General features: G+C 52.8%; 1 protein-coding gene across 1 annotated transcript in view; it reads left to right on the top strand.

The window, feature by feature from the left end:
- The first annotated feature begins 2,180 nt into the window (after positions 1–2,180).
- OPCML (opioid binding protein/cell adhesion molecule like) overlaps positions 2,181–18,684 on the top strand; it is a 300,615-nt gene continuing 284,111 nt past the window's right edge. The window contains exon 1 of the mRNA XM_074894811.1: positions 2,181–2,411. Coding sequence (XP_074750912.1) covers positions 2,351–2,411 — 61 coding nt within the window. The 5' untranslated portion in view covers positions 2,181–2,350. The remainder of the gene's footprint in view (positions 2,412–18,684) is intronic.

Raw genomic sequence — 18,684 nt, forward strand, 5'->3', positions numbered from 1 at the left:
AAAACACTTGTGAAGCAAAGGCTGAATTTGCTTGACGTCGGCTGTTTGGGTGTCAGTTAAAGGGAAATTCAGGATAGAAATATCGCCATCCTCATCTCAAGCTGGGTGAGACACTAGGCTCATTGTTTTTTATTCAGTTCGATGATTTAGCTCTTTTAGAGGTCAAGGTTATTGCAAACAACATAACTTTACTCCTGTTAAAAGAGGAAAGCCCGTGGGCGTGTTACCTTCGGCATGCTCCTAAGGATGCAGGAGATGGGATGCCTTCAACGGATAATGTGGGAATGTGGTTGAGTTAAAAGCTTTTAAAAAGTTGTGGTTTATTCATGCAGAGTAAAAACGAATAGAGATTAATGGCTAAAAGCCAGAGAAAGTTCATCCCGGCGATGCGTGCTCATCTCCCATCCCTCGCTGGGTGAGGGTACCCCTTCGAGAGCATGATGGATATGGCTTTGCTCCCTGAAAGCACCGTTCCTGTTCCTCCTGGTGCTGCTTTGTACGAAAATAGTGTGAGATAAGAGGTGTGTGCATGGAGGGGGATGCGGTGCCATCTATGTGATTAGTCTGCGTCATGCTGCGACAGGTGGGTGGGAGAAACCTGGGGAAGAAAGACAGCAATTATTGGGGTTCTGTGTCTGGGTTTGGATGTGAGGTGTTTGGTGGCAGAGAGGAGCTGGAGGGCCCCAGCCCCGACTCTGTCACAGATTGGGGGAATTAATGTTTGCAGCTGGGTGTTTGAGGATGCATCATCCTTCCAAAAATTGTGCACGCTCGATGTGGAGCATCTCTTTTTCCAGAAACTCCCTGAGATGATGAGTTTAATGCAAAAAGGAGTCTCGAGGGAGAAGAGTCCAGGGAACTGATGTGTCCTGGAGGACCAGGGATGGTGAGAGGATGCCCAGGCAGATGAGGACAGAGCAGGATGAAACCCTGGGTTGGGAGATGCGGGGATGGAGGAGTTTGTGACCGCTGGTGCCAAAAAGCTGTGGTGGGTTGATAGCTGGAAGTCCAAAGTGTTGGCCTGAAAGTATGATTGGGCTGGCCTGGAACCCAAAAAGAGACCTTTAGCCCTCAGTTAGTGGGGAAAGAGATTGTTTTGAGCAAAACTAAACATTTTAGTTTGTCTTTAAGCATTCAAGTATGCTTACAATTTATTTTTAACAAAGTGCAATGAATGCAAAATAAGAAACATTTTTTTTTGTTTGTTTAGAAAATGTCAAAAAAAAGTGCTGTTTCTTTCAGAAACTTACCTTTGCAACCTTTTTTTCTGGCAATACAGCAAACTTAAGCCCTAGCTGGCAAACGTGTTGATCTGGGGGTGGCTGTGGGAGGGGGGACATGGCAAGGCCAGCCAGCAGAGAGGTGGGAAGCTGGATCCAATGCCTTGTGCTGGGAATGCTCAGGGCTTGGCAAGGAGGTGGGAATGTGCCCAGGGAGGTCTGGGGAAAAACAGGGATCCAGGCAGGGTGGGGGAAGCTGTGGCAGCCTGGAAGGAGAGGATTGTATTAGAGAGCTGGAGGAAATACTCCTTGGCTGTGGTGGGAACGGGATGGTATCGGGTAGGGGGTCTGCAGGGGCAGGTGTCCTGGGCTCGGTGTCCTTTTGGGGCTCTGTGAGCCTGCTGAAGGGAAAAAATACAGCTCTGGTTGGGATGCACAGAGAAGATTGCTTCTTGGTTTCAGAGATTCTTGTGCGAAAAACACCCACTCATGCTAAAAAGCTTGGATTGCTCGCCGGTTTGCCTCTCTTGGCAGTAGGCAGAGCTGCCGGTGGCTTCCTGGGGAGGGGAGCAGAGCCCACAGAGGGGCAGGGGCGAGCCAAGGGGCTGAAGCCCTGGGCTGCCCCACTGGCCAGCTCCAACCTGGGGGGAAAAATATTTCCGAGCCCCTTTGCAGGCGGCTGGTGCAGGAGGAGTCGGTGGGACAGTGCCTGTCCCTCCATCCCGGGTACCGATGCTGGCCGGCACTGGGAGGGATGCTCAGGGGGTCGATGCCCGCATTTAACTCCCCGGTTGCAGAGTGAGACCCGCAGAAGAGCAAGTGTGTGTGTGTCAGTCAGCATCTCGAACCAATGGGTGCCTGGTAGGAGGTCTGCTTTCCCCCGTGCACGCACTGAGCCTGGTGCTCCTTCTGCTAGTTGTGTGCGTGTGTGCGTGCGTGCGTGTGCAAGGAAAAATCAGAGACACTGACTGCCTGCTCCCGTCTCTCTCTCTCTCTCTAGCTCACTAACTCAGTCTCCCTCCCTCTGCAAACATTGGATTTAAACCTGCTCAGAATTCAACGCAGACGAAAGCAGCGGCGGCAGCAGCAAGCAGCAAGCGAATCAGCCGCTAGTCTACCGCAGCTCCAAGATGTACCATCCTGCCTGCTGGATCGTCTTCACGGCCACCACTGCCCTGCTCTTCATCCCAGGTAGTGCAAAAAGCCTTTTTTTTTTTTTCCAGGGGGTGAGAGGGTATCGGCTGGCAGGGTGAGAAAGCCGAGCGGTGTGCGCGTGTGGGGGACCCGGACTTCATGCACATTGCGCACGAACGCGCACACAGAGGCAGTGAGTTGCTCTGCAGCAGGGAATTGCCAAGTGCTCCCAGCGAGTGGGGTTCAAACAGCCGTGCCTGTACCCCCACAGCAGGGCTGGCCACCCCCCCCTCCCCTCTCCCACCGCGCCGGGTGGTCCCCGAGCCACGCTGGCACCTGCGGTGGGGGCTGGCCAGGCTGGGCAGAGTCTGTTCCCTCGGGCAACCTCTGGCTGTAAATGATGGGGTCACCGAGCTTTTTCCCCCCTTCAAAGTTGGGCACCTGCTGTGCCCTCCTGCACTGTCACTCTATTCCCCGTGCTCCCCCTCATCGCTGCTTCCTGCCAGGAAAACTCGGGTGTCTGCCCCTCGCTCCTTTTTGCAAAGTGAAAACGAACCCCCCAATCCGGGCACCCCAGGGGGGGACCACGTCGGGCTGCGGCGAAGGTGCCGCAACCTCCCCGAGCCGAGCAGGCGGCTCCCGAAATGTGGGTTGGCTTCGTCCCCGTGGCTTTGCCAGGGGGAGGGCGAGGGGGGAGATGGTGGGTTTGGATCCAGCGCTGATGCTCGGCGAGCGGGTCGCGGCGGGGCAGCGAGCGCAGCCCTGCACTGCATCTGCGGGGGGGGAGCGATGGGGGCGGACAGCAGAGCTGCACGCCGAGGGAGACGGGGGGGGGGGGGGGAAAGTGGCCGGCATTTTTTTTTTTGAGGATGATGTGCACTTTTATAGCAGCTGAAAAAATTACGGTCCCTGTGCGAGCAGATGGAGACTGGGTGTCGAGGCTCAGATCCGATCTTAACCCAACATGTGTTTTTCATGACTGTCAGCGAGAATTACATTGGACTCGGGAGGGCAGGGAAGAGGCACAGCTATAATTTCAGCAGCTTTCCATGGTTTAGTTACAGCGCTTTGCTGTGCAGGGCTGGCGTGTGTGGGAAGAGGCTGAGGCTGGCGGGGGAGAGGTTAGCTGTGTCACAGCTGGAAAACGGCTCTTCCCACAGCTGTGATGAACACGAGGGGACTCAGGCTCAAACTTGCTTGTGGAGGCTCGTGCGTGGGACATCATCCACATCCAGGGGTGCCATGGCAGAGCGGCGCCACGCTGCAGCTCAAGCCCTGGAACGGGGCTGGGTACCACCGATGCTCTGTGAGGTTGCATGGGGGGGTGTGGTGGGTGTGTGTGTGATGTGCGTTAGCCCTGGGCCTCTGCCAGCAGCGCCTTAAACCAAAATGGTGCACCTGTAGTTTAGTCCGCGAGAAGGGTGACGCGGCTGCATGAGGTGCCTGACTTCGCCAAATGCAAGGGGGGGATTTAGTGAAAATATTATCTTGAGCAAAGGAAGGCGGGTGTGCCTGGTGCGGGGGCAGCTCGCTGTGCTGGGTAGAGCGTTGGCTCTTTCACCGTCTTGCTAGAAGAGGTTTCTCTGGGTTGAAATTGCAAAGAAATGGATGCGAGGCAGCCGTGCGGGTCAACTGGGAGACGTGTGACACTTGATGGGCCGTCATCAAGGTGTCCTTGCGCTGGCAGAGACCTGGCACGGAGCATTTGCAGTTTGCTGGTGCCCTGCTGCAGCTTCCTCAGGACGTGGCTTTTTGGCCCAAGGGCTGGGCTAGCTCTGACATCTGTGTGTGCCAGGGAAGGAAAAGGCCCCTGCTTTTAAACCCCCAATAACTTGGGAGAGGTTTCCTGATCCGCGCTTACACGGTTGTAGCTTTCCCTTCTTATTGCTCTTAAGCAGCAATATCTGCTTTGGCTTTGACCATCCCCTGAGCCAAACCAGCCCAGGACTTTGCCCAGCTGGGCTCAGCCGTTAATCCATCAACTGAAACCTGCTGCCTGCATTAGAGGAAGGGAAATATTCCCGTGCGCTGGGCTGGCTGCTTGGTGCTTTGCCTTCCTGCCCCCACACCGGCCGCTTTCTGTCTCGAAGCACAGGATTTGAACATCTCCTCTCCCTTTTATTTTTGCATGGCTTGCAGAGGTTGGATGTTTTTTTCCCCTCCCTGCCCAACCTGACCGCAGCACTGATACCAGTTGTGGTTTCGCTGCCGCGGGCTGTAACACAAGTGGTGTTGGCAAAGTCTTCCTGGATGGCAGCCGGTGCGGAGGGAAGTCAAATGATCCCTGCTGGCCCTTTGGAGCAGGATGTTTTTTTTTTCCTAGAGCTTTTTTTTTTTTTTTTGGGCTGTTTATTATTTGCAAGCGTAATCCCACGTGTTTTATGCAGGTGACGCTCCCCTGGGATATGCAGAGGCTGTTTGTGAAGTGTGAACTCTTTCCCTCTCCATTTTTATCCAAATCCTGCGGGAGTTTCACACGGGGTGGTTAAAGTGAGAAGGGAACCTGCTTTTAGAAGGTGTAATTAGAGTGAAGGGAAACATCACAACTTGAAGGCTCCTGCAGAAAATAGCATTGCAAAGTTATTATTAGCTGTAATAGCTTATTTGCCAGTTTTTCCTCTTTCTCTTGCTCCCACCTCTGTTCTTCCCCCCCTATTACTTCTGTTAGGAAAGATGCGTTTTTCCCATCGGGGCTCATGTCGTCTCGTTACCAATTTACTCTTGTGGAATCTAAAGACACGAAAGGTTAATGCAATAATGAAACCCTGACCCCTCTGGTCATACATTGCGTCTTACTCTGCAGCTTTTTATTTCTTTGTAAGACAAGTTTCCATCCAAAATAATTTCAAAGGCTTAATGCTGTTGTCATCTGGTGCCGTGGGGGAGGCGGGTTCCTGGACATCAGTTGCTCTGAGGTGGGCTCTTTCTGATGGGAAGGATGCTGAGGATTTTTAATGAGCCCAGCGCTGCAGGATGGGGAGGTGGAGTGGGTAATTTAATTGTCAAGCTATCAGCAAATGCTCTGAGCTGCTGGGCATTTTGGGTGCTGCTGTTTTGAGATGTACCAGGGTGGGCTGTGATGCCTTGGAGAATGAGTTTGGGGCAGGGGGGAGTATATTCAGCTAATCCGCAGTTACGGTGTGACATCATGGCTCTACAGGTGGCAAAAATCAATGCACATCAGCTTTTTCAGACGTTTATATTGCTGCCTTTGCTGGCTTAGCGAAATGACTTGTCATGGCAGCGGCTCCTTTCGGAGGTCAGAAATCTGGCGGCGCCGGGTGAGATGGACAATCCTGTTTTTTACTGCTCTTGGGCATCGGGGCCAAGATAAAGCTTGCAGAGCTTGGAGAGTCCCCCAGTGCTCTGCCATCACCCCTTGCACCTGGGACCTGCTTTCCGCATCCCCCCCAGGAGATTTTAACAGTGCAACCCCCCACCTCCCCTGCCTCACCTTTGTTTGGGCAGCACGGCTTTGGTGGTAGTTGTAAATCCAGTCTAGAGTTAAGAAATGGACATTGAAAGAGTTAAAAACACCTTTCCATCCCTTCCTAGTACAGAATCTGTGCCATGGGAGGATGTTTTTCCCCACTGCCACCACCGCCTATGACATGGCCATCACCTCCCTCTGGCTGGGCTGGTGAAGGGCTGATGTTCCCTGCCACTAAGCCCAAGAATAAGTACCTGGAGCACATTAGTTCCACTTTAGTGTCATTTCAATATGAGCAAGAGGGACTTAAAGGGATTTTCTGTGCTCTCCTAAAGGCTGGGGATACTAGTGGATAAGGTACTACAGCCATCAATCCTCCATCAGTCAGAGATGCTGGGGAAGAGGTCCCAGCAGGATGGGGAGCCTCCACTGGTGGGCATCAGCCCAAAACCACAGCTTGGTCTTCCTCTTCCTGAGCTTTGGGCTGTAGTTTCCCTGTCAGAGGTCGATTCCTCCATCCTGTGGCTCTTGGGACAGGGAGGAAGCTGGTGTCGGCCTTTTAGAGGATGTTTTGTTTCTGCTGGAGAGGAGCAGCACTTGCTCTCATTTCCAGTGACGCGGGGAGGGAGGGTGATGGGAGAACAAACACACGCACCTTTTGCTCCGTGTAAATCCCCATGGCACAAGTTTTCAGTACAATTTCAGAACAATTTGCGGGTTTTGGGACCGGTGGCTCTGGCAGCTGCCTTCCAGGATGCCCCAAAGTGGCGAACCTTGCTTTGCGTTTTCCAGCAGCTTCTCTTTGACAGCGTCTCCTTTGTGCGTTCACTAGTTGCAGGCGGCCGGGTGGAGGAGCTTTTGCTGGTGTGAATCCCTGTGAAAACCTGAAAAAGGAGAAATGTTTCAAAGGCACCGATGGGAGCTGAGTGCCTTAACTGGTGCCTTTGAAAATCTTCCCCAAAGGCTTGAATATTTGGTTATGGCGAATTTCGAGCTGCATAAACAGCCGTGTTTGTATTTTACACTTGAATATGCAATTTGAAGTTTGCGCTCTGCTCGATCGGAAACCAAAGTCACTGGGTGAGGAGCAGGGAAGGAGGCTGCTGGAGTGCTGTGACGAGCCACATTCGCGAGGCAGCAGGGTACCCAGGAGGATCCTTTTGCTGCCGTCAGGTGGGAATAGAGGAAAACTTGTGTTGTTTGGGGTTTTTTTTTCTGTAAATCCTTCATGACCCTGTGGTCAGCCTGAGCTTTGCAGCCCTATCCTTTTCCCCTCCCCAGTTAGGCAAAGCCGGATACTGGTCCCCATCCCTTCTTATCTTCTGGCCTGACCATCCCCTGAGATGCTCTCAGCTGCTGGCGTGTGCAGGATGGGGAATGACCTCAGCTCTCACGCTTCTTTTTGTTTAAACTTAAAAATAACAGCAGCTCTGCTGCAAATCTCCTTGCCTCCCAGTCATCTCTCCTTTTCCCTAATGAAGGCATGGTACTTATAATTACCAACACGGCAACAGCACATACAGAGGTGGCTTTGACACTTGCTGCTCTGTGGGTGGGTTTTTCCAGGGAACTCCTCTTCGTTTCATGCTTAGAGGAAAAAACCACTTTCCTGCCTGCTTCTCAAAAGCTCTGGGACTGTATTATCACTCTCTCAGGGTGACCAAGTGAGGTGGCTTCCTAGTTCTAGAGAGGTGGGAATGGCAGGGGATGCGTTGCCCTTGTGAATTGATGGTAGAGTGAGCCCAGGTATTGTGGGGTCCGGTTGAGCGGGACCTTGGAGCTGGTGGGCTCTCCCTCTAGTCTCAGCTTAGGCTCAGAGAGCATAAGGTGGTGGAGAGCAGTGGTTTGGGGCGTTGGTTTGAGTTGTGTGGAGGTGGTGGGCTTCTCCTGGCAGGACCAGGGAAGAGTGTTTTGCAGAGGAGGTGTCTCTTCAAGATCATCTGAAGCAGGGAGCAGTTGCATGGTGGCAGCAAGTGGGGACTGTGGTTTCAAGGGATTTCTGGAAAGGGGACGTGGTGCTTCTCACAGATCTCGTGTCCTGGATCTGTCACCGTGGGCTGAGTTTCCCAGCCGGACACAGCAGCCTTGCACGCCGAGGCTCAGCAAGCTGCAGAGACCCATCAGAGCATCAGTGTCGAGAGCAGCCTCCTTGGGAGGAGCCGTTTTGGGGAAGTTGGACCTGTTGCCTGTGCGGCAAAGTCATGTGCACGCAAAACACGTGTGAGATGAGGCGAGGAAGGGGGAAAAAGAAGAGTTATTTTTAGATTTACTTTTCTGTGAATTCAGCGCTAGTGAAAAGTGCTGGATTGACAGCTCTGGAGACTGAAGCGGGCTGAAAACTGCAGGGAATGGGTAGCCCAGCAAACCTCCCTGCGAGCTCCATGCTTCAGGGTGGGATGCTGGGATCAGACCTCATTGGCTCAGACTCTCTGGACAGCAAAATCACAGGGAGTGTCCGTTGTGTTGGCCAGAGCTGGTACATCCGTGGGGTTTTATGCAGAGGATACAAGCCTCCCAGGGGAGGGCAGCTGGGGTTACTTGTGCTTGATGTGGCTTTGACCTTCGTGGCTCAGCCCACGGTGAGTAAATCAGCCACGTGAGGACCAGCCAAATGCACAGCAGGAAGGCTTGAGCTTCCTTCTGGTACAGCAGGACCATTGCCATTCCCACTAACCAAATTGCCCAGGCACGTTTCTTCCTGTGCTCCTTGCAGAGCATGGAAGAAGAGGTCTTCACCCGGGGCTTCAGGCCCCCGCAGAGCAGCTCTGAACTGGTGAGACTGGGGGGGAGCCAGGCTGTCTGCACCCCATGATGTGCTCTCCACTTGCCAGCCCATCGCCTCCGCTCGCCCAACTGTTTACTTCTGGCTTTTGTTTCCCAGACTTGTTGCTATGCATGCGGCGTGTGGAAGGAGCTCCAGCGAATATAGGCCACACTTTGATTGTTCAGCAAGCTGGAAAATGATGATTATAATTTTTGACAGAAGGGAAGGAGGGGGAAGGAGATCTCTGGGCTTTCAAATCTGCTCTGTCATAAGCAGGATCTTGCAAGGGCCTTCTGATGACTTCTCCCGCCCCAAAGGAAATGGCGTTTGCATAGCAAGAGGGGTTAGAGGAAAAATTCTTCTCTTTACAAGGACAAACCAGCACTTCTTTCAGCAAGCCTTCCACCTTGTGCGGCGGTCCTGTCACAGCGCATAAGAGAAATACGGTTGGTGTTGGCCAGTAATCAAATGGGAAGCATCTGAGAGAAACCTGGATGCTGCTAAAAAAACCCCATCCCTGCTAGAGCAGCGTGCTCGGGGCGCATCCTTCGTGGCAGAGGGCCTGGCAGAGCCCGCAGCGCCAGCCCCAGGGGACACGGCCATTAAGGTCCTTAAAGCCAGCCTGTGTAGAACATCCTGAAACTGGAAATGAAGCCTGAAAGACCTCATAGACTAATCCCAAACAGTTTGGGGCCGCATCTCGAGTGGGACCTGTCTTGGCACATCCCTGTGCCCATGGAGACCTTGGCTGCTCCCGCCGTGCCCCTTCCTGGCTCGGCAGTCCAGATGATCGCCGTTGGCATCGGCTGCATGGTCCCCGCCAGATCTGCCCGTTTATTTATTTTATTTAATGGCGTTGGCTAATTTCCACTTTAATTTTTTTTTTTTGTTTATTTTAACGCGATCACTTCTAATGAGGCTAATGACATTTAGTCTCCATGGCGGCGCATTTTAATTTGGTCACTGAAATGTCAGTGCGAGGCAGCCGCCTCCTATCTACCCGCGACAAAAGGCACCACAGACAAAGGGGCTCTGTCCCCGGCCGTCCCTCGCCCTCCTTATCTCCTGCCTCCCAGGGATGGGCCACGACGTTTGGCAAAGCCACCCTCCCGCCGTCCCCTCCTCTGCTGGCACCAGGGGAGCGGGCTCAGCCGCCAAACGCCACGAGGATGAAAGGCGAGGGCTGCCGGAAACGCAACCTTTTGAGGCGAGCCAGCGCGACATAATTAATCAGATGTCAAAACCTCTAAGTAAAGTTAGCTTTGATCGGCAGGGAAATCTGTCAAATACGTTGTTCTGCTGCCCGTGGCGCTCTTCTGTCTTTCTCTGCCCATCCGTCTACGTTGCCACCTCTCCTTTCCGTGGCTGGGGTGGCAACCTCCTATAGCCAGGCAGGACCTTCCAGCTTGCAAAGCGTGGACCAGCATCTCCTCGCCCTCACCAGAGCTGGCAGCAGGACTGGTGCCCTGGGACAAAGCAGCATGGGCACTCGTGAGCCCCTTTGCTGAAAAGCTGTGGGCATCACAGGGTTGGAAATGGGACAACGGGGAGGGGTCCGGGGTAGCGGGTCCATGAGCCGAAAAAGGATGCGGACATTTGCAGAGGTTGAAGTGGTCAGCTGCTGCAGTGTGAAATTAGAGAGGGCTCTGGTGCAAAGTCGAGGTGTCAGGAGCAGCCTAAAACCTGAGGGAGGCAGCGCTGGGGTTGCAGGTGGCTGCACTGGAGAGATGGCAACTTCTCTGCATTGTGTTGTACTCAAATCCTCTCAAGATGTTGAACCTTAGAAGTCCGAGCCGTTTTGCTTAAGAATGAGTCCTTTTTTCTGCAATCTAGGTCCAAATGCAGCTGAATTTGATCTGTTCTCCTTTGATCTGTTCCTCCCCCTCCATTCTGTGTACCAGGAATGGATGAAGATTAAAGTTTGCAGCTTCTGAGCAAACTAGGTTGCTCATCACTGCATGATACCCAATTACCTGCTGATACCTCAGGAGTGAGAAGGTATTGATCCTGCTTGGATTTGAACTTGTTGAACCAAAGAGTCTGGATATTTCAAATCTGTTGCTTAGGACATGCCATTTCCTTCAGGAATCAAAGTGCCATGCAGGCTGTGTTTCTGCGCCCCGTGGTCCTCAGAGCTGATGGGAGGTGGGTCTGTTGTCTCTGCCACATGGGAAATGACCAATAAGTGATAAATAATAGCATCTGTACTCTCTGTAGTGCAGGAGGGATGTAGATGTAATGACTTCTGTGATGTACGTGACGCATATCTCCATTTTACTGAAAATGAGTCCCCAGAAACTGATTTTTTTCCCTCACATGGGTGGTTTTCTGTGCCCTCCCCACACACCATCTTGTTGTGAGCACCGCAGGCTGCAGAAGTGCCTTTGATGGCATCCCCCGTGTCCGCCTTCCTCCTGTCGTCTGCTGCCTGTCGTGTTCCCAACCAGAAATAGCCTCTCAATTCAAAACAAAAACAAAAATTCTCCCAAAATTACCTGGTGAGACGAGGCCTGAGGGACTGGATCAAAACATTTATTACTGAAATTTGGAGGTATCAGGTCTCTTGCGTAGTGGTTGTTTCCAGTAGATCTTAAAACACTTCACGGAGAAGAGAAATTTCGTTGTCCCTGTTTTTGCAGACGGGGAAGCCAAGGAATAAAGAGGGAAAATTACTTGCCCGAGGCATGTGCAGAGACATGTGTTAAAAGACGTGTCCTTGCTGTAGCTCCAAATCTGAAGTGGAGGTTTCTGCACGTTTTTCCTTGTGAAACAGTGAGTTTCAGCCTCCTCCTTTGAAAAAAACACGAGAAAGACTGTGAGATCTATACATTGGGTCCTAAAATCTCTGTGCTGGGCTGGCACGGAGCTGGAGCATCACAGGGCTCTTGGGCTTGCACTTCTGTGACTGTTGGAGCAACGGATGCCCTGGTGAGTGTCACCGGCAGGAGAGGCTGTACTACACTTCAGGTAGCGATGTCTGGAGGTAGGCAAACATGAATTCATGATTAACAAGACTTAGTCTGGCCTTGTGAGTTGAGGGGCACCCTCTGCTCCTCTTGAAGTTGGCGGGAGGGCGACGTGTGCTTGATCCCCCCCGCCCTTTCGCGTCTCATCTTGGCCTGGCTTTCCCCAAGGTGTGAGAGTGATGGTTTTCGAGTTGAAACCAGGAGATGAACAGAGAAGAAATTCTTTCAAGCACGCTCTTCACTCAACCCTTGGGCTCCAAATGGAAATGCTCTTTGTGATTTAACGGAGAGCGCGTGTTTGTCCCGGCGGTGCCTGCCCTACCTCTGCCTTGTGCGCTGCAGCATCCGCCGGCCGCTCCGAGGCCGAGAGTCGATGCCTTTGCCAGCCTTTCCGTATCCTCGGGATACTTTATCTTTATAAAGTAGCAATAAGTGGACAGTATAATATATTTCACTTTTAATAAGGTGTTGCCAGTTGCACACACTCCGCAGAGCAATTAGTGTCAAAAGCAGCTAAGCAATGGCGGGGAGCCGTAATTCGACTGTTTACCGGGTTGGAGGATTTATGGGCAGGCGTTGGGGAGAGACGCGGTCGCAGCTTGGCTGGAGATACGGTGCTGTGCACTGGCTCTAAAACCACACGCCTCTGAGCTATTGAGTCCTGCCGAGCCGTGGCAGCTCTTGAGAGAGAGGCCCAAACAAGCCACTACTTCATTTTGGTGGCCCCCCAGCTCCGAGGCTTGGGAGGATGCCTCTGTAAGGGGATGCTGAGCCTGCTCAGATGTGCCAGCCAGTGGACGGTTGCCCAAAATTCAGGCAGGGAGGACCTGTTTGCTCTTTGTGTGTTGGCCTGGAAGGCAGGGCTTTGCGGCGTGAGGTTGTCCTCATCGGGGAAGGGTTGCATCCGGATCAAAGGGAGACCCTGGGCTTGGTTGGTACATGGGTGTTGTGCTGATGGAGATGGTCTGACCATCTGGGTGGAGACAGGACTGGAGAGGGGAGTTTTCAGGTCTGGGGGAGGCTTTTCTGCATCCTTCCAGCCTGTGAAATACCTAGAAGTATCTAGAAATGATGGGGGACCATACTCGGTGACGCTGTTTTTTGTGAGAGTGACCCCGTTTTCCATCCCAGGCATCTAGGACTTCTTGCTTTAATTTTAATTTTCATTTTAACGTCGGGGCATGTTGGGCAAAGAGCTTCAGTGAGCTCAGCCCGGGGAGGTGCTCGTCTCTGTCTCCTTTCCGTGAACTGAACATCCCCTGCTTTTGTCTGGGGACTCTCTGATCATCACAGGTTGTACTGTGCAGCAGGAAGGCAGTTTTTATAAAGACTACTCCACGCGTTGATCTCTCTGCCGAGGCAGTCAGCTAAGTGATCCTGCCAGAGCCCTCCTACCCAGATCTAACCGGGCTCACGCTGGCACTCGGGGCGCAGGTTTCCAGAGGCTTGGCCCAGCAGTCCTTGGCTGGCAGTAGCTTTGTGGGTGGACAAAAAGCAGAGTTACTCTGAGGAGGTGGTGTGGCTGGAGCTGCCGCTGTGCCTAACAGTACAGATCAGGCTGCGGATGCTGTAGATTCAATCCAGCCCCGATCCGCTGCGGGGAAGCAATCTCAGTTTGTGTCAGATCTGATTTTTGGGGGTCTGAAATCAGCCTGTTGGGGAATGCGTGTGAAAGAGCTGGCTTGCAGCAGGTGTGATGCAAGGGATGCAGTGGATGGGTTTTGCATCCCCGGTCCCCAGGTGCCATCGACTCCATGCACCTGAACCTCCACCTCTCACACCTTCACCATCCCAGCTCCTGGAGCAGCCCCTCTTCCCAGGTGAAGCCTTCTCCTTCCCCCGTGGAGGGAACGGCCAAAGCGTTTGGTTTGTAGAGTAAGCACAGGCAATATTTCTGAGCCCGTGCCCCCATCTGCTCCCCCTTTCCCACCCCCTGTTTCTCAGTTCAATAAAGTCCCAGTTTCTTGGGTTTGCTCTCCGAATTGAAAGCCTTCCATTTTCACACCTCTGTAATTGGTGCTATCTGTTGAGAGAAACTCTGCAACTCCAGCCAGCCAAGGTCAGGAGGAGCTGAATTGAATTAAAAGGAGCAGAAATTGGTTCGAGGTGGGCAGAGGGCCATGGGGAGAACTATGCAATTTCTCTCCTCGGGGCTCCTGATGAGCAGAGTGAGCGGCAGCTTCCCATCTCAGCCCGCGGGGGGCTGACATCGGCCCACCCACACCTTAATCTGCACACCGAGGTGGGCACCTCTCAATTGAAAACAAGGAAATGAAACCCAGCATCTTCTCCTTTTATCTGGTCAGCTGGACAGGGCTCTGCTCCTCTGGTTCCTTGGCTAGGATGCTGACAACTGTCACTGAAATGACCTTGCGGTGATTAAATACAGCAAGAAATGATGTTTTTAATACAAAACTAAAGCTGTAATACAAGCTGATGGCTAGGAGATTTAAGATGCTGTGCATTAATCGTACCTGTAACTCAAACCCAGGTGGAAAGCCCCCAGTGCTGTCGGACTGAGTTAAGGGTGAGCATCCTGGCTTTTGGATCACGGTTCCCCAGCTCAGTCTCTGCTGGCTTAAACTGGTGTAAAACTGGAGCAACTTTAGCCAAAGCCGGTGGATTTATAGCCCTGTGGTAGAGCTTGGCTGGAGAGTGTGCTGGGAAGTGCCATGGTGTGGAGTTGTCTTAGGGGAATAGATGTGATGCTTATAGCTCTTACAGAGCAGCTTGGAAATTCCCCCCCTCCCCCGCCTTTTTTTACCCTTGAAAAATGTGTTTCTTCACTCGCAGAATGTATGAGCACTCTGCTTGGCTCTGGAAAGTTTGCTTGTCTTGAGGATGCTGTTTCCAGGAGCAGGAGGAGACCCATTCCGGGAAGGGAGTGCTGTGACCTCCAGCTCCTGCTCCGCCCTTATCCCTTGGCTCACATGGTCTGTCTTCCCCAGGCCAGGCTGGGCTGGCTTTCTCTTTTGGAGCTCTTTGACTGGGTGTATAATTAGTGTTTATAAGGGATTTGGCCCCAGGTCTTCCCCAGCCCAGCTAAATGTCCTTGGCTCTTCAGAAATAGAGCCGCTCTCGCTTTGGTGCTGGCTTGGTGGGTATTCAGAGTAGAGTGGTTCCAACAGGATAGCGCAGAAAGGGGGAGACGTTTCAAATGGTGAAATTTCAGGCAACAAGGGAACAATTTTCCACCCACTTCTGAGCTGGAGCAAAGCCCTTCCACTCTCTTTTTCTCTCGCCCCCCAGCTGGGCTGGCACCGGGGATGTGCCATTTATTCGAAGCAGCAAGAAGGCACGTGGCCAAGGTAGCTTTGGAGGATGCCAAGCGCGGTACCCCGGCTGCCCAGCTGTTTGGAGGGTGTGCTTGGAGGATGTCCCCAACCCCATTTTTTTTGCCCTTCCTCCCTGGGGGACGACTCGGTGTTTGTGGCCTCGCTGTCCCCTGCTCCCATCCCTGGGCAGGAGAGGAGCCATGGGCACGGCTGCAGCCGGCTGAGCGCCCTGCGACCGCCCCGGGCCCCCGCTCTGCCTCTCTCGTAATTTATACAAGAGCAAGCCGATGTTCCCTTTTAAATTGACAAAGGCAGAGAATGGAGCCCGGGAAGCCCTCTGACCCCAGAGCCCTGGTCCATGAAAATTACAGGCGCTGTACAGCGCGTTTCCTCTTGATGTACTTGCAGTGGGGAGATGCTGGTTAATTTGCCAGGACTCAGAGGTGACCCGGGTTTAATAAAGAGGATTAATGGATTTGAGCTAAAGGTCTCGGCTGTTTTGAGCTGATAGCCTTCTCCTTCGAAGACACTACGGCAAGGCACGGCTCAGCCTCTTGCGGGGAGAGGCGGAGGCGGCTCGCTTAAAGGAGCACGCTGCTGTGTCGGCAGGTGATTTCCTGGGGGGTTAATTAGCAAAGCCAGGTACCCCGACCCCGCCTGCCCGGGCACGAGCAGTGCTGCTGTGAGGCTGCCAACCTGCCCTGTCTCCTGCCTGTCCTCGCTGCCTCCAGAGACGGCAGCGGAGTGAGAAGGCTGGTGCTGCCCTGGGATGTCCCCTTCCCTTCCCACCTCCCGGCCACGTGGCTGAAGGTGAAGGAGTTGATGGCTGGACGCAGACCTTACGCTCAGCCTTTTGCTCCAGTTTTTGGGGTTTGATGCTGAATTTGGGCTCAGACCCATCATTTCTGCAGCTACCCCCGTGCCGTGGCTGGTTTAGACTAGGCAATGGCAGCAGTGCTGTCCAGCCTGCGCGTCCCTGTGGCAGTGATGACCTCCCTAAGATGAGTTTCTGTTTTGTACCGAGTCCAACAGCGCTTCCCACAGTGATTTACACTCTTCCCTGACCCCTTGAGGAGGAGAGGCAGGGGTTTTGGGATGGGTACCAGGAGACTCTGCAGCAGCAGGGACCCTGGGAGCAGCAAAGGAGATGGTTTGGCTCAGGGGCTGGATGCCTGAGCATTGTCACAGCTGGGTGTAAGGATCTAGGTAGGATGGAGAGGGAGTTTCTTTCTTGGGGAGGAAGAGGAGGATGCACGTGTGAGGGGTGGTGAGGCTGAGCATCGACAGAGGGGTGGGCAGGAGCTGCACGAGGGCAGTTTTTCTCAGCAGATCTGCGCTGTCCTCGCTCCTACGTGCCGTTCTCTTAAGGGTTAAAGACAGCCCTGTGAGAATGATCCCATGGGGCTGTCAAAACCCATAGCAGGAGTGATAATCTGCCTGTGGCCGTGATGTGGAAAAGGCTGAGCTGAGCTGCTGCCATACCCCCCTGCTCTGCCTTCTCTTAATGTTCCTAGCACTCAGAGCAATGAATTCCCTGTAGCGTCCCGCTCCCTGGCCCTGGAGTCTGGCGATATTCCCGTAATAAGTAAGTGGAGTGCTTTGGATGGGAGCAGTGAGGGACTGGGCCACTTTCCCTGCCGGGAAAATGCATTCACAATCAATGCAATCAACTTACCCTTCAGGTCCTTTTTGGGTTGGAGGGAAGAGATGCTCTGACCGAAACCCATTTATCGAGTCGAGAAGGTGCAATGAAATGACAAGCTGTAGCTTTTACCAGCTCCTGTCTTCTGCCTTGTCTTTTTCTTATCCAACAGCATGTCTAATGTTATGAAGTGTTATTTTCTTAAAACCCCATTTTTCCTCTTTTCAGAGGGGTAGGTAAACACCCAGCACTCCATGCTTTGCCAGCCATGGGTAGAAGTGTTCAACAAGAGATCCCGGCGTGGAGCTGGGTCATCTTCTAAACTATTATTTATCTCTCTAAGGCCGGACACTGACCTCTCTTACCTTGGCACTCATCAGGGAAAGCCAAACGAACGATTTCCTTGCAGAGCTGAGCATGAGGTCAGAGCCAAAGCTGTTTGCACTCTCCTCCCGGTGAAACCCCCAGCTCTTTAGGACAGGAAGCAAAGGTATTAAATGTATCACGGAGAAATTAAGTGCAGGAGCCCGAACAAATGATTCAGCAAATGCACTTAAATGTGAGGCTCTGCTATGATGGATCCAGATGGGTTGCTGGATCCCAGCTCCACGTGGAATTCCAGGAGGGAGTTTGTAAGGGTGCGTACAGCCTCACAAACCCCCAAGCATCATTAGGAATGAAGTCAAATTTTATCCATCCGAACATGTGTTTTGGTCACTTCTGGCTGATGCTGGCTATTTTTTTTTTGTCTGAAAACTGCGTGACTCATGGGAAATTTTTCCCTTTATAAACAGGCCTATTTTCGAGTCGGTGCTGAAATGAAAACAGAAAAAAAAAAAAAAAGAAATCATGAGTTTGCTGTCATTTAATCTCTTGTGCTGCTCCTACTAACCAGCCACCACAGAGCTCGGTGCAATAGCCTGTCTGGCAAATAATCTTTAATGCTCACAAGTGGCCAGGACTTGAGTTTTGTCTCGCATCTGCTTCCTCCAGCAGCCTGGCAGAAAGCAGCAGCATCACCTCCACACCATCCTCTTCCTCAGGAGGTGTGAGGGTGGGCTCCTGGCAGGGCTGCGTCCCTGCCTGCTGCGGTGAAGGTTTTCTGATGTGACAAGAGATTTGGCTAATGACCTTGTGTTCATGTATCCGGGGGGAGGCTGGGGACTGAATTTAGCTGTAGCTGGGTGAAGTGTCTATTTTGGTCAGCGGCAGGGACTCATCCAGCGTGCGGAGAGAGGAGCGCTTTGACCCCGCAGCTGCTTCCCGAGGGTTTTTCCTGGGAACGCCCTGACTGTGGATGCAAACAGCCACTTTGCAGTCAGGTCAGGCGCTTTCCCTCGAGCTGAGCCCTGCATCGAGCCCTCCTCGCCCCGCCGCGACCCGGGGGTGCCGCAGCGGGGACCCCCCCCTCCTTTGCAGCGGGGTCTTGCAAATGAGTCAGGCTGCAAGGGGGCTGTTGCCTTAATGCATTCAGCCTGCATTGTCTCTCCCCTGCGCTCCTGCCTGTAATTTATACCTGAGATTGTCATGTATTATTTAGCTCGGTGTTGGAGATGAGAAATGCAGTTTGCTGGGCAGAGTGTCCCCAGCTCCGGCGCTCACCTGGGTTTTGCGTGGGAAGCGAGTGGAGCAGCTCCCTGGTCCCACCCTTTGGCCCCGCGCTGCTGCTGTGGTTTTTCCTGGGATAACTCTCATCCTGGGCAACAGACCTAGCATGAAATTGCTGTTCACCCCTGCAGCAGGAGATTTAATTATCATTAGCTTAGCTTGCATAGCTCCACGTGGTGTCGTGCAGCTGTGAGTTTATCTGAGTCTTTTAAAAATCCAGCTGCAATATATTATTATTTTTTTTCCCCCCCTTTCCTTGTGTTTTTATTCTTTGCCTCTTACAAAAACTTTGCTGTCCTGTAATGTTTTGGGCCACTTTGGCAGCCTGTGCATACTCAAAGTGGGAGGATGACACGTATTTCAAGGAGACTTGCAACCAGGCAGCGGTAGCAACCTGTGGGCATGTTGAAAAACATGCAAGTCCCGTTCCCAGGGCTTGGGCAATTTTTGCAGTATTTGATCTTTATTTTATAGCCTATCAATTACACTGGGGGCGGGAGGGGGGGGGGAAGTCAGAAGCGTTCAACAAAATCACCTTTTCCTTGCTGGCAGGTTTTGAGTGGGAGTCAAAGTCGTGGTGGCTGTGGGAGGGAGGGGAGAAATCCCTGGGGAATTTCCCTCTCTGGTCTGGAAAAGCCAAACTCC

This window comes from Strix uralensis, chromosome 26, assembly GCF_047716275.1.
Source record: "Strix uralensis isolate ZFMK-TIS-50842 chromosome 26, bStrUra1, whole genome shotgun sequence".
NCBI lineage: Eukaryota > Metazoa > Chordata > Aves > Strigiformes > Strigidae > Strix > Strix uralensis.